The sequence below is a fragment of the Cupressus sempervirens genome, chromosome 2 (assembly GCF_028749045.1).
Source record: "Cupressus sempervirens isolate cs-2001-9-10 chromosome 2, ASM2874904v1, whole genome shotgun sequence".
Classification (NCBI taxonomy): domain Eukaryota; kingdom Viridiplantae; phylum Streptophyta; class Pinopsida; order Cupressales; family Cupressaceae; genus Cupressus; species Cupressus sempervirens.
This window is the reverse complement of record NC_143119.1, coordinates 356,729,261-356,745,158: the sequence shown is the minus strand read 5'-3', so window position 1 is coordinate 356,745,158 and position 15,898 is coordinate 356,729,261. Positions and strand designations below refer to the sequence as shown.

Here is a 15,898-nt window from a genome sequence, read left to right as displayed (position 1 = left end):
CTATGACCCACATGGGGATTAAACATCAGAGTTGAAGTGAAGTGAACATGATGGCAGAATTGACAAAACATACGGGAAAAACCTTAAAGCTTCACAACAAAATGACAGAATTATCAGGATGTGATTACTGGCCCAAAAATTGAGATGGAGGTGTTGAATAGGTATCAAGAACTTATTCCAATTGAAGAGGAATTTGTTACATATTCATCACACAAGAGGAAAACAGCAAAAAAAACTGAGTTTTGAGACAATCCTTTGTGAGGATATTCTCTATTGATAGGTTATGCATCAACACTCAGGCCAAAATTCAATTGTTTGAAGGTGAAATCCTACTGACCTGATTAAAGATGCCCAAAAATATCTATTTAAGAGTTCATTTTATTCTTTGAGTTAGAAAAGAAGAGGTACCGTAAGGGAGAATAAGGGAGAGTAGAGGTGAGTTCAAGAGCATGCAATTGATTGATGTTGTATAATGTCCCATGCTGCATGTAATCCAATATCTCTCTGTTCTTATAAATCTCAATATTTCCTTCAGTGAATCAAGAATGATATCCTTTCTGAAGAGGACAATCAAATAATGATCTATGGACAAAGACAAGGCAGTTATAGAAGTTCCTATTCTGGAGGAGTTTTAAATAACATTCCATGCTCCAAGAGAGTTTTCTTATAGTACCATTGTGTGAGATTTTCTACATTGAGTTTCTCTCAGGTAAATCTTAGTACATTTAAGTTATTTCCAATTGCATTTGTTCTATGACAATACTGAACACTGGATTTTGCCTTTGAAAGATGGATTGAATTCTGATGAAACCTATAATCTCCTTGAACCTTAACATTACTATCAGTGGTATTTACTGATGATCAATGATAGTTTGGACATCTGTCATCATGATACTGTAATTGCTACGCTTGTATATTTTCAATACCTTTATGATAACAGCTTTTTTATTTTCTTTTTAATAGGAATTTTTTAAAAATGAATAAATTGGGCATTGAATATGGTTGGGTACCTAAGATGTGTCTTTATATTAGATTAAAGAATCTTGTATCATCTTGATGGATATTTTTCTTGTCTTTCAAATTTATTTACAGTTTGATTAACTTGATCAATAGATAAGGACAGAAGAAATGCATCGGATAGCTGAGAAGGGCATTGCTGTACATTACAGTGGGAAACGGACCACTTCTAGTTCTAATGGAAGTGTGCGATCAGTCTCTCTGAATAGCGATGACATTGCTCGCAGGGTATTCAATCAATTGTGCCAACTTTGTTCTGGTAGTGTAGGAGTTTTTCATATTTTCTTGTTACACTTTATGCTATATTAGTACATGTAGAGAAGTTATGATATTGACTTGTGGGAATTTGATTTGGCTTTAATACTTGAGGGTTGTCTTTTTTGACAGGTAAGCTGGCTTAATGCCATTAGAGAATGGCAAGAGGAATTTGTTGGCAACATGAGCCCTAGGGAATTTGTTGATACAGTTACAGGCGATCTCCTAGGTGGTCGTGTTTTTGTCTTCACCCCAAAAGGAGAGGTTTGTATGCTAGGGATGTCTAGAAATCAGAATGTTCTTCTATATTGACACATTCCCAAGCTTCATGGATTTGTGTGATAAAATAGTTGCATATGTTGCAGATAAAAAATCTTCCGAAGGGTGCAACTGTTATTGACTATGCTTATCAAATACATTCGGAGGTTGGCAATAAAATGATATCTGCAAAAGTAAGTTTGTGAGTACGTATTGGCTACTTTGATCGATTATATCTTGCCTTCAAATTTGTTAGTTGAGTTGTGATATGTTGCTTTCTTGGAGTGTTAAAAGAACTATTCCTTAACTGGGGTTGCATCATGTGCAGGTTAATGGAAATGCTGTGTCCCCATTTCATACACTCGCAAATGCTGAAGTGGTGGAGATAATCACTGATAATGTTAGTAGCGATGACGGACTAGTTAAGGCAATTCCAAAAGCTCTAGATAACTTTACTCTTATGGTCTTTATGTTGTTGAACTTAGCAGAATGAGTTCAAAAGCGATTTTTCAAATCTTGTCTTAGTTACTCTTATTAATATAGTTAAATAATAGGACTAGATTCATGTGATGAAGGTCTATGGGAATGATGGTTAAATGAAAGGGTGCAAAATAAGTTCAATGAGTGATTTTGGATGGGATCTTGCTGATAATGTAATTTTCTTTCAAAACACTGGAAAAGCAGTGGGTGGCCAGACAGTACAGAGAAAATTGGGGGAATGGAAAGTACATTTAAATACCATAAGTGATGAATAATAGAAGAAAATGAATGAACTTTGGCCTTTCATTTGATGACTTCCTCTTGAAATAGCGAAGTGTAGGATCCCATCTATCATTACAGTTTCAGTTGATATTATTTGTCTTGTTCTGGCTATAGTTTAATTATTTAGACGCTCAAGCTGTGGATGCTTTGTGAGTCAGTCTACATAAGTCTTACTGGAAAAGAATCCTGTGCTGGAAACTAGGTTTACTTTTTATCTAATGGATTGTCTGAAGAATGAAATTTAATTCTCTGTAATACTGGAATTGTACCCAGTGCCCCCAGGAAATTTTATTTAAAAAAAACTCGTAATTAGTTAAAGAGTGCTCTGCCAAGAGAAGAAGAGAAACGACTAAGAAGATTTTAGTGTTGAATCAGTATGAGGCATTGCCTACCTTGTGACTGGGAACAATACCTTGAATCTCAGAGATGCAATTTTAGGTACTCTCAAGTTACTGGTCCTAGTACTGGTTCAGTTATGGATTCTAGGGTTTGGTGAAATTTTCATTGGGGATTAGGTTCCTTCCTACAATAACATATTAAAATCAGAAATATATACATAATTGCAGCAGTAATTAATTTTAAAATACTGCCCATAGTATCATTTACTGTTATTGAACAAAATCACCATAAAATTAAATAATATTACAATAGCTGTCACTCAAACTTGAATGCGATGATATATATTATGTGTAAAACATAACAATGTCAATCATCAAGAATCAGCCATCACTGATCGAGCATTATCATATGGGTCTTTAAAAATATTCACTACCATCCATATCAGATGATGTAGGTTATAGTAAATTAGGAGAACTACAAATAGTACCTCTGGAATTAGCACTAGCACTAGCAAATATATAGTTGGATAAAGCATATTATTGAAAGCAGAGAACCAAAAATTGTGGCGATTCAGCAATTCAATTTAGCTTGGGTGATTTTTCTTGACTTGGTGAATTGGATTGCCGATTTTTTCCCATGAATCAGCTCAAAAAATCGGGCAGCCCAATTGGACAACTTAAAAAATAAAATAAAAAAGTTTTTTAATGATTTTTTAAAAACATTTCTATTTCTTATAACCCTAAAAGGCTTTCTATTTGTTGAGTATGACAAAAAGAGAGGAAAAGTGGAAGATAGAGTTGAGCTAGACCTAGAGCAGATAGACTTTTTTTTTTCTTTTTTTTTAACAGATAGACATACATTTCATGGATCTTCATTTTACATCCATTTATGATTTGATGTCATTGCTTTTATGGATCTTCATCTTACATACTTTTATGATTTGACAACATTTCTAATTCTATATATCTATGTCATATGATCCTATGCTTTCTATTTACTTCAGCTACAAATTACAATTTCCTTTTTACGTATGTGATGAATTTATCATTTATGTTCTTTGTTTATGTATGTTAGCTTCTATTTGATGATGTTATATTGTTTTGAGTTATATTCAATAAAGGGTGCATGAAATAAGTTTAAATAGTTAAAATCTCTAAATTTCAAGGGTTTTTTCACTTTGCCGATTCATAGCCGATTCGTAGCTGATTCCGATCCGATTTATGAGTTGAGTTGGCCTTACCGATTTTGAGCCGATTTCAAGTTTTGGTTCTTTGATTGAAACATAGTAATAGGTATTATACACTAACTATATCATGCCCCCAAGACAAAAAAAGTCATCTTTCAAACATGGAAAACAAGTAAGCCACAAGAAGCATTGTGGAAGATTTTTCAATTTGATGACAATATTGTAGATGAAGATGCATAGGAAACTTTGGAAATACGGTTCACAAACTTGAACTTGGAGAGTAGTGCTTGACATGGGGTCTAGGGGTGATGCCTCCTGTGTTTGAGGGGTAGCTCCCTTTGTAGGAGTCTTTGGGGAACCAATTTGCATTCACTCACAATAAGAAAAATGACTTTTATAAATGCATTAGAATCAAAATTTTAAGGTTTGGAGGCATTTTGGACTTTTGGTCAAAACTGGTATTCAAAACATAAATAACAAATTGTTAAAAAATTGTGAATTCATTGTTCGGATGTGAAAGCTCATCAAATATGCTATGGGTTCGCAAGGGATTGTCTTGGATGGACCCATAAGTTTGGATCGGGACCAGGAAAGGTGTGAACTAGACTTGTATCCAGACTGGGCTTGACCTGAACTGGCAGGCCAAACCCAATTAACTCATATCATAGACTGAAATTGAATAATATCAATGTGCAGTTTTATGAAATAAAACTGCAGATGAAGATGGTCTAAGGATTAAACATTCTAAGGGTATCAAGCATTGTTTACTGCTTTATACGATAAATTAAATATATGAATTAATAATGAAGATGACAATGCATATCAGTTCCAGTAGTTTTTTATGCTTTTATTTGCACATGAAATTATTAGAGATAATGTACCAAGGATCGGAGTTGGTCCGAATTGATCATACTATTTCCCTTGACCATACACAATATATTTAAAGGATCCAATGGTTGCCAAGAGGAACATAACTGTCAACCAATCATCACGCATAACTACTTGATGCTTATAACTACCCAATGCTGGCAAACACTTAATACAAGCAATCAATACATAGTTGAAAAACCAATAATACTGAACAATAGACATTGTACATTGACTGGACGAATCATGTGTACAAGAATGCATAAAGAGGCAATGTGTTGAAACTCGTGTGAAAAGGGTGTTAATGAGTGCAAGTTCAGAGATATAGTACTTTAAGGTTCTGGATGATTTAAATCAGGAGTTGAGATAACTTAATGACTTTGTGCTGTTGCCAATATCACTCGATAAAGTTTTTATCAGAGCTGCTTATTCAAAATGGCATCCTGTAACATTGGTTTGTAGCACAATTGTTCTTTTAATGTATCTTTTAAAAGGCAACCTTGTCGTAAGTTAATTTCTCAGCAATTGGGATATTTGTTTGACTTAAGATTTGCTTCCTTTCTTATTTTGGTTGTCAAAGGTGATATTATGAGAGGTTGAAGTTGTGAAAATATGAGTTAAATAGAAGTTGACTAGCAAAGAGTACATAATTATCTCTTGTTTCCTTTGGTCTTATGTTTAAAGACGACTGCGATATTTTAAGTGACTCTTTAAACTCAAGAATTGTGTACTGCTGAGTGATTTCATGTTTGACATATTATAAGCATATGCCTTGGTGCTTGTATTAATAGATTAGCTGTTGTATGCAGCAGACATTATTGTTCAAAAGAAAAGATTACTAACTTACTCATGCAGTTCAATTCTTTTCTTGGGTTGTAATATAAATAGGTTAATAAAAGGTTATCATATAATGAACCTGATTAGGTTAATACATAAAAACATAGATGATCTAGGAACACGGGCTTCGAAGAAATTGCTAAGCTATTTTAGGGTGAATAGGAACAGGAAAACAAAATATAGTTACTGATGGGAAAATAAAATGAAGCTAGATAAAACCTGAAAGCCTATAGGTAGATTTTCTAAGGATAGTGCTATCTGTGTTGCCTGCTTAGGTACAAGTATGACAGTTTGCTGATATTTTTTGAATTTGTTTTAACCCAGGTTCTATTCAGATGTACTAATTCTGTTTAAATGTAATTTTGTTAAAAAAATAGCTGATTTACCCAATATATACAAAATACAGCTGATAATTGATAACTCATGTCAAGCAATAAAGCTAAACCGAGGAAGTATATATGTTCAAAATACAAGAATAGTCGCTGGTCTAACATGATTGTACTTGTAAAATTCAATACAAATCATAAATAATATATTACTTTCCATTGAGAATATCGACATTATCAGCTGGTTCATTAGAAACACAAACAGTGCCAGTGCTAGTCCCACTAGCTGCAGTATACACATTGCCAAGTGACATATCTTGATTATTGAAACTTTCGATGACATAGGCAGTAATTTCAATAATCTATAAACAAGCACAAACCGGTCCAAACATGCCACTGCTAGATGAACTACTTCTGATTGATCTGAGCTGGCAGTGTACATCATCTTTGGCTGCCTTAAAGTCATATATATTTATTTACCACCTCAGGTTTAAAAGATGAATTACAGGTAGACAAGTCATTGTGTTGATTGATGTTGGCAGCAGAAGTAATTTCATTGATTCTAAAATTCTAATTCAGCATCTGGTTTAGTTGTGCATATTATTCTAGATCGAATTGGTATAGATTTTGAGTATGTTAAAGTTGTGAACCTCTTAATATAGTCCTATACAAGTGTCACTGGCTATTATAGTTTACACTTTTGTGATTCCAATCTAAAAGTAGACATGCAATGGTTTCATGGACTTACTGAAATCTACACAGAATTGGAAGAACTGTATTTGAGTTTTATTAAAGAAGGTATGGAACATTAAAATGGAGTCTTGTATACATCTAAGAAAATAATAATCAATCAAAGAAATCAATACTGTGTAATCATTTGTCATACCCTAAAGGCTTCACATTTCAGTTGTTTCTAGAAAACCATCATATATCCAGTTCACATAGCAGGTATCACAGCAGCTACCTGATAGGGATAAAGGGCATTCTTTGAGCTTCAAAAGGGTGCAAATTGTTTATGATTACTCCCATCCAGGATCCCATAAGGTTTAAGGATGAAATCAAAAAGATGTTAAATGAACTTCTTAACATGTGTTTTATTGTGGAAAGCAAGATTCTTATGTTGCAAATGTGATAATAATTAAGAAGGATTGTTCTTTTCTATTGCAACTTGAACAAGATGACCATAAAGAACTGATTTCCAACTTGGAATTCCGATAGAGGTTGATTTGAATGAGAGTTCCATGCATCAATTACTTTTGCAAAAGTTTAATTGATCTACTGTCAAATGAAAATTAGGTCTGAGTATGCACAAAATATAACATCAAGATACACCACAGACCCTGAGTTTTCAATTCATATCTTCTGTATTCACCAGTTCACTGTTGATTTTCCGATGTTTCCATGTTTCACCCTTTTAGAAAGTTTACTTGGGAATCAACAATGGTCTTTAGGTGTTTAACAAGAATTTACTAGAATAGTTTTCCTACCTTGAGATAGTTCTGAATGTTATTAAGATTCACAGTTTAATTTCAAATAAGAGAAAATATGTTTATGCTGCACTTGAGCTATTTATATGGGGCATACTTTCTCTGGGTGAGGGAGCCAATTTGTGTGAACTTTTTATTCTAGTGATCAGGGGATGATCAGCACTAATGAAAAGAAGAGAAAGTGTGTTTATGCTGCGCTTGAAGAATCAGATATGATGATTACTTTGTTTGGATGAAGGAGTCAAGTTGTAAGACCTGGGACTCTAGTAGTTCAAGGATGCTCAGAACCAACAACATGAAAAGTCTCATTCGCTTCATTTCTTCTTTCCCTATTGGCCATTGTTCTCCCACTTGTTCCTTAACCAGAAAATCTGCAAATTGGAAACACATCTTCTAGAGTTTCTGGAAAGTGAAATTGGTCAACTCTCAATAGGCTGGCATGAAAACTTGGATTTGATATCCCTCTAAAGTGCTGGATTTATTTTTGTTTTTCCAAAAATGTTTGATAACAATACCGGTACCAGATTGTTCTATCTAGCTATGAGAATTTCTCAAATGTATAACTAAATGATAATGCAATAATGTAATCCAAACTAATAACAATGATTCCCTTTGGTGTAGCATAGCAGTTATTTATATATTTATCTAGATACACAGATTTGACAGTACATAATTCATTTATTGATAGAATGAAGTAAATTTCAAGCATAGACTAATTTGGAACATATCTGATCTTCACATTGCTGGCATAGTCTTCTACAAGTCACCAATATCATTGTCACAGTTGTAAATCTGCTGCTAGAGCTTTGACTAGCTTATATCAATGGAACGCAGGTCGAAGTGAAAAAAAGGCAGTGCTGTTGTACTCTGTGAATATAGCACAACAGCCTGTTATTTTTTAAGTTTTTTCTGTTAATACAGCCGCTGATACTGACCTGAATCCATGTCCACCTTTCTTTCCTCCGATTGAGAGTTCTAAATTCTAATTACCCACCTCATTTCCCTAATACCTGGCAATATCCTTCAAACTTTGTAAAATGTTTTGAAAAGCTATGATGGAGCTTTTTATAAGGTTTAAAATGCCAATAAAGCTGATGTGTCCAATTTGCATTAGGATTTCTGCAAATGTCACCTTTTTACTTCCATGGTACCAAAAGTGATCAATATTCTTTTTTGAACTTTCATTTGGTTGTTAATTTATTAAGTACCTCCACAAATCCCTGTATGAAATGCTTCTTACTTTATCTTGTCTCTTGCCCCTGTTTATGTTTCTGATATTCCTTTTTGTGGCTAGAAAGTACTGCAGCCAAGCATCTGATGCTTAATCTCCATCCAAAAGTGGGTGGCTGGAAATGTCAAACCCACAACCCTTTCTTAACACTAAGCACAACCGAAGAAATCACCATGTCCTTTCTCTTGTTAGCCTAGAGGAATAAAGGTTTAACCATAATATGAATCAACCCCTTTTACTACCTCCATGCTGGTGGCCAGTCAACAAATAAATATTTGATATAATTTTTAAGATGGAGTGGTCTAAAGTTTAAATGCTCTTGGAAGTGGCAGCTAGTATATAGAAAAGCAGAAAACATGCCAAACTTCTATTTCTAAATAATGCAATAAATATTTGCAAGAAAATGAGTTTGATATCTATTATGTGCAACATGTTTATCAAAAGAAAAATAATCTCCAATCATTTAAATTACCTGTGGTTCCTATGTGAATCCACTTGTGGATTGGATAGGATGGTTTTTGTCCTTGAAACCAATTTCACCATAGGATTTCCGGTCAAGGTTGAAGATGAACAGTCGCTCTCTTCTCCAACCTAGGGTTCATAAAATGAAATGCCAGGAATGCTTTTTCCTTTCCAATTCCTCCTTTTATGCACCGTTTCCCCAAAATAATAAAAAAAATTTGATTTTCCATCTCGATGACTATTAAATTAATCTCTGTTTTTGGATATTGTAAATACACTTAATAAATATGAAGTATCAATCAAATAGAAGTCACTTGAACTTAGAAAACTTGATTTAATTAATTAATTATTATTTTTTTATCTCCAAGTAGCTTATGTGAATAAAAATAAGCTAAGGGTACTTGGGTTGGGTATTAGTTCCTACTTTAGTTGCATGCTTAGAACCAAAATTCTCTTAAGAAGGCATCAAGGAAACTATCTCTTAGGTATTATGTCACCTTCCCAAATCTTTACAGAATAGGGCAAGCAGCCTATCCTTTTCAATTACTCGCCAACCCAACAGTATGTAACATCTTTGATGTGTCCAAGTCAATGAAGGAAATCGGTCAAAATTTGATGTTTTCATGGACTTTGCCACCCCTTATAAGTCAGATAAGTGATTCTTACACTTGAAGTACAAGTATTAGAGCCTGGTGTGGCGGAGCGAAATCATTCTTCCTTGGGTATAGGTATATGTGTGGGTGGGTGGGCATGTCAGGCGCATGTGCATGACATGTGTGTTCAAAACTGTTAACTTAAAAAAAACAATGATAATCAGTTGTAAAAACTTAGCAATATTTATGAAAGTTGTATATGGTTGTCTTGCCACCAGCATAACATTTACACCTGGAAAGGGTATATAAATGTGTAAAATCAGACTGTTGTGCTAATGCATGCAACCTCCTACAACTCTCTTTTTGCAAAGGGATATCACACAGTCATCTATAGTAAACAAGACTCCCAAAGTAGTAGAATCTTGACATTTTGCATAAGGGTCTACTTGGACAGAACCACAAGATTTGTTATCCACATCATTTAAAAAACTTATGCTATTTGCGCAAAAGTTCAATGGAGCCAGAAAGGTTGAGGGGAGGGCAAATTGTGAGCCCCATCTAGGAGGTCTTGAGTCGAGTCTACTCTAGTGTAACACATAATAATAATTAATCTCAACAAATAGTAAATAAATAATCTTGGCTTTGGCACATTACCTATAAAAAAATCTATGATTTTAACAAATATTTGCCCAAGGTCCTAGGTAGGACTAGTGTATTTTGTGGGATGCTTCCTAGAAGTACCTAGGGATGAACCTAAACCGTACCAATACCAAGACTGTAATGATATTCATTCTAGGGCTAAAACTTCAGTACAAGGTAACACAGGTATGCAGTGCAAAAGAAGCATGTACCTTGGGAGGACCTAACATATGATAGAAAGAGTTTAGGATTTCTCAGGGCTTAGATTCTGATACTGTTCAGCAAAACTTTTTATATTGCAAAGCAATTTTGAGAAATTAACATTTGTCCTAGCTACCTCCCTTTCTCAGGTAAAGTTTTTCCTTTAGATGATCCTTGTCGCAATGTTTCTATTTTTGATATCCAAATTTTTAGTAATTCACAATCTTTCACAAAACCTAGACTTGGCATTGGCTTTGGGTCAATGGGAAGAGGGCTTGTTCTTATGGGATGAAGACTCATTTTAAACCTGGTCTCTACTAGTTCTAAGTCAGCCAAAGTACTGAACCTAACTAGTAATCAGCAACCTTCACTTTATGGTGCATCCACTACTCATACAAGTGGGAATGTCCCATATTTATTTGGTAGTTTCTCAATATGTTGAATTAGATTTTATTACAAGCTGTCTCTATATACAAAATAAAGCAACTGATTTCTTATTTGCAAATAGAGTTATAGCTAGTGTAACACTAATACTGGGGTACGATGGGATGAGTTTCTAGGACAGGGGGAAAATGGGCCTCATGTTCGGGATGGCAGGGGGATGGCTAGGGGACGATGACAAGGTGAGGACAGGGCAGGGAGGGGTGTTGTATAGTATACATATAGAACTTGAAATGCTAGATATGAAATGATGTTTTAGTAGAATATACCAAATTAAAATACTTGAGTATAGCAAAATCGCAACATGAACTAGAACCATTAAACATTCAAGTTGTTCAACATAGTAACATATTACATACCCAATAGTAACATTCATAAATCAGAATTCTAATAAGAATTCAAGTACCCATCCCTTGCAAAATGGCGGAGGTGATGATACTTGGGTACTCAAGTACCCGGTGCAGGGACATCTCAGGGATGGGTACTTCGAGGTTTGGGAAGGGGGCATGAATCCCCGTGTTACATTGGTTATAGTGGATGTTGATTTGTTTTGATGGGTGCTATAGCATTAAGAATACTGGTTTATTTTGCATCAGACTTGGGTTGAATAATTATGTGTTCACAGTTCAACCACCCTCTACCTTGTCAAAATCTCTGTCAGAAATATTCACAAATCTTCCATCAAAGATTCTCCTTTTGCATCTCATGACAACAACCTCCTGTTTTGCTCATGGCTCCAGGCAGATCTAGAAATACACTTTTAAACCCTAAACATGAGCCTGTCACATTAAAATTAATGATGGTTTGAGTATAAGCCCATGGGTACAAAATCGATTCAAACTGGTCAATCTGTTGAGTGGCATATTGCAAATTCTTTTTCTGGTCTGTGCCATACCATCGACAATTTGTCCCACTTTTAGAACACCATTGAGATTGATGATAAAGAGCTTGTTGCTCAAGCTTATCAATCCCTCAAGTTCATTCGAAGCCATACTAACATGCTGAACCATCATCTTCATACCATGTCTCCTCATGCTCAGTTTGAATCTCTTTTGCATCCCATTGTCCCAAGATCTCCACGTAGCCAGATTTATACTTTGGAGGGCTTATGTGGCACAAGAACAAATTCTACTATTACATTTCAACCCTATAGGTATGTTGATCCTACAATCGCTTCCCTCCAGCCATCTCTCCCCAACTGCCCACCTCCAAAACTACCAAAGTTTCGCCCACCATCAGCATTTTCAAATAGAATGGCTTTTAGGGTTCCTCACAATCACCAAGATTCTATTACAGCACAATGTTGAGGGACAAACCAACAATGCAACTATCATAAATTGTAATATACCCTTTGGGATTGCCCTAAAATTTGCTCTTGAGAGTGTTTTCAATATAGAATCCAATGATCATTTTTAAAGTTTGATTCATCACCATCTTCATCCTCAATAGCTCCTAGGCATGTGAAGTAGCAACCCGCCCACAGGCTACCACCAAGCAACAAAGGCATTTTAACGCAATGATCTCTATATCTTGTTTCAGTTTCTTAGACTCCTGTACTTCTAAATACTATACTTCAGAAGCTTGTGCCTCCATCCCCTAGCATTCCATTCTGTAACTTATGGCCCTTCAGTCATAAGCGACGACTTGTATCATGTTTGGCTTTCTTTGTTACACAGTAGTCTACAAAGGAGAATATTCTGTGGCCTTTCTCTCTAGTCTTTCCTTACAAAATGCTTGAGGTTATGATTTTCTGTAATAACTGATGCTTAGTTATGTAGCTGCCACCATCCTTACAAAAGGCAGTAGACATGCATGGGAAGGATACAGGAGGGATAAGGATGTAAACAGGGCCACACCCAACACTACAAATAATAATAGTTCATGCAGGCCTAAACAACCCCAAGAAAAACATCCCAACATTGGATGATATTTGTTCTGCAGCAATAAGATGTTAGAGCCTAGAGGCATCTGTACCGCACGAAAACAGTGGCACATGTTACTTCTCATGTTCCATGTCTATGGTGTGATCTTCCTTTGTTGCTGACTGTTTCTACTGGTTACTGATTGGATTATGAGGCCAAGACTGAGGTTTTACCTTTGGTGCTGGCTGTGTATGTATCTACTCTCATTCAAGATTATCTGACCACTGACTGTATTCCTAAACTGCTCCTCTGATATTCAAGTTTGATCCCTCATATACCTGCGTGAGTAGCGTGACTTCAAGAAAGTCGCGACCTTTGGTTGCTGATTTTGTTCATCCTTTTCAAGTGTTATTATTGTCGGGAATAATGATACATTGTCATCTAATATGTTATCAAGTGTTAACTATGTTGTTGGTCATTAGTATGGGCCAAGGGCTAGGTAGTTATGGTGTTCATGTCACACTCCCTCGGAGTTTATATGTACACTCTCTTAATGGAAGAGATGATCACTTGGTATCATTGTCAGTAATTTTCATTGCCACTGTGTGTGGAAATCATAATCAGATGTAAACTTTGATTGGCATTAATGGAAGAAGTGGCAGTTCTCTGATAGTACATTGCACTTCTTTGTATTTGTTCTAATTATTTGTATCAGTAGTATGCATTAATTCACTTTACCCATAGGCGGTAAACATTTGGTGCCATTGCCTGTAAAACTTTGGGAAGTGATGGAGTGTGAATGGCGAACATAAAGCAATGGGGTAGCTGATAGAGTATGGTGAAAGCAGCTATAGAAAGCAAGAAGAGGAAAATCTAGAACATTTTGAAGGCAAATGGGCATTTGCATCGGACTTCATTGTGTTTCGTCATGCATCCATTGAAACTCATGTTAGGAAGGGAGCCGTATGATGAGAGGTACTAGAGAGTGTTGTGTGGAGTGCCTTGCAATGAATTCGGCAATTGATCATTTGATGTGTCATCTCCCTCAATTGTTGGCACAAACATTCCTTTTCCTTTAGAACAATCAAGAGGTCAACTGAGAGAGCTGAGGGCAACAAATCCTACAAGACTACCATCGCCGAAGGGAGGAAGAAGGAAAGGATGAAACCTATCGAAAGCGAAATTTGAACTCAACTACTAGAGGGAAATACGAATGAAAAAGAACATATAGTGTTATGATTACATTTGTGTGGTGATATGCATTGTATAGAAATAATGAATTAACGAAATCTTCTTGATTATCTCATGTTCTGTTATCTTTTGCATACATAGAGTGAATTTATGCCAAACCATTGAAATATAGATAAAAATAAAAAAGAAAACTAAGACTAGTGAGAGGCTATCCAAAATTCACTATCACTACAACAACAAACAAAAAGAAAGCTAAGGTTGAAGATACTTAAGGAGGGACTACTAGAAGAGGTGGTTAGGTCAAGCCAAGGCCGTCGATGACGAACATCGGGAGGAGGTTGGTAGGGAGGACCACTGTGAAGAGTTTGACGATAAGGAATACTGTGTGGTGAATAGAGAGGAAGATTTCATCAAGGAAACAAGAAGTTGGTTTAGGAATTTCTTGCCCCGTGAACATAAGTGAGGAAAACTTGAAGGAAGGAGGGAGAAGAGGCTGAGAGTAGAGGTGTTAAGAAGTAAAGTTCAGGCACAATTTATAGGGGGAGGTGAATTAGGTGTGACCAATTAAACTTAAATCCAAATATATAAATCTCAACTCCAATTAAAGAAATGATGCACAACAGTACAAAAGCATACACCATACCACAATGATTTGTTGACTAGAGAAACCCTTGATCAAAGGGAAAACCCCAGTGGACATGGTACCCACAAGATAGTGTACTAATGTGTAAGTTTCTTGCTAGAGGATGTGACCTTGTTAATTGTCAATTACAATGCATTCAGTATAGTAGTCCGTATTAGAGGATAGATCCCTGTCAGGAGACCTTGAACCCTTGTTAAAAGGTTCGAACCTTGTTAAAGGTTGATAAAGAAACAAATTTACCCATTGCCTAAATGCTTCAACAAATGTGAAGAACAAATCTTCAAGATAATATATCCAAATCAATGAACTGACTGATCTGCAACTAACTTGCCAAAACAGTTCCTTTAAAACTCAAATCAAACATCTAGCTCAATCTCTGCTCTGCTTTGATCATCCAGCATGAAAGCTCGCATCAACTAATCACATTACATACATGACAATTTCCAACCAAGCAAAACATCCTTACTTTATACCCTTACAATTAATTAATTAGGTTGGCTTGTTAAGGCTTCCCCAATATACAGTTAATTACATAGGTCCATGCTAAGGCATACATGCCTTCAAAAGAATCATTACAAATGTTAAATTATAGCTGCCACACATCCCAATTTAAATATTACATTTTACAATGATAATATAAACTTTTTCTCAACACGCTTGACTGTTAGTAAAATATACTGCACGCTAAACAATAGTGACATTTCTAGAATAACCCCAAAGCCTTGTTATCATGAACATAGCTACAGGATTAAGTCTTCTACCATGATCGAAGCTCGCTAACATTAATTCCACCTCGCTGATAAGATTCAACAACTATATGATCAAATGTCTCTGACATTTTCTTGTACATTGGTCTACTACTAGTCTTTACCAAACATTTTATCACTCATATAGAACTGAACATAAGATCCAACGAACATAGATATGATATCTATACTCACTCTTCTACACAAATCTAAGCTCACATAACTTAACCTGTCATATGCCAACTTTGTTGTGCTAACAATCATCCTGCGATATACAAAATCTCTGTTTGTCGTGATCACAAAAACATATGTTGTCATCAATGATAAAACATGCCATCAATACAACACAAACAATACATCAAAGTGCCAACCAAACTTCTATTTCTAACAATCTCCAACTTTGGCAGTGATGGCAACATATGATAAAAAACACCAATTCAAAAGTAACTATGTAACCTGTTTGACAAATGAATACGATTTTCTGAATATCCTCAACATATAAAACCTTTACAAACTTTGATATAATCCTGCAATATTCTTCTTTGATCAATCTGC

At 35.4% G+C, this 15,898-nt stretch overlaps 1 protein-coding gene across 3 annotated transcripts in view; it reads left to right on the top strand.

Moving 5' to 3' along the window:
• The window catches only part of RSH1 (RELA/SPOT homolog 1), a 199,202-nt gene that overhangs the window by 171,382 nt on the left and 11,922 nt on the right, over positions 1–15,898 (top strand). For 2 of the 3 annotated variants that reach the window (XM_089813727.1, XM_089813728.1), the window contains 4 exons: positions 1,114–1,245; positions 1,405–1,536; positions 1,638–1,724; positions 1,859–1,930. In XM_089813727.1, the coding sequence (XP_089669853.1) occupies positions 1,114–1,245; positions 1,405–1,536; positions 1,638–1,724; positions 1,859–1,930 (423 nt within the window). Of the gene's footprint in view, positions 1–1,113; positions 1,246–1,404; positions 1,537–1,637; positions 1,725–1,858; positions 1,958–15,898 lie in introns of all 3 variants that reach the window. The other variant, XM_089813726.1, reaches the window with a different exon arrangement.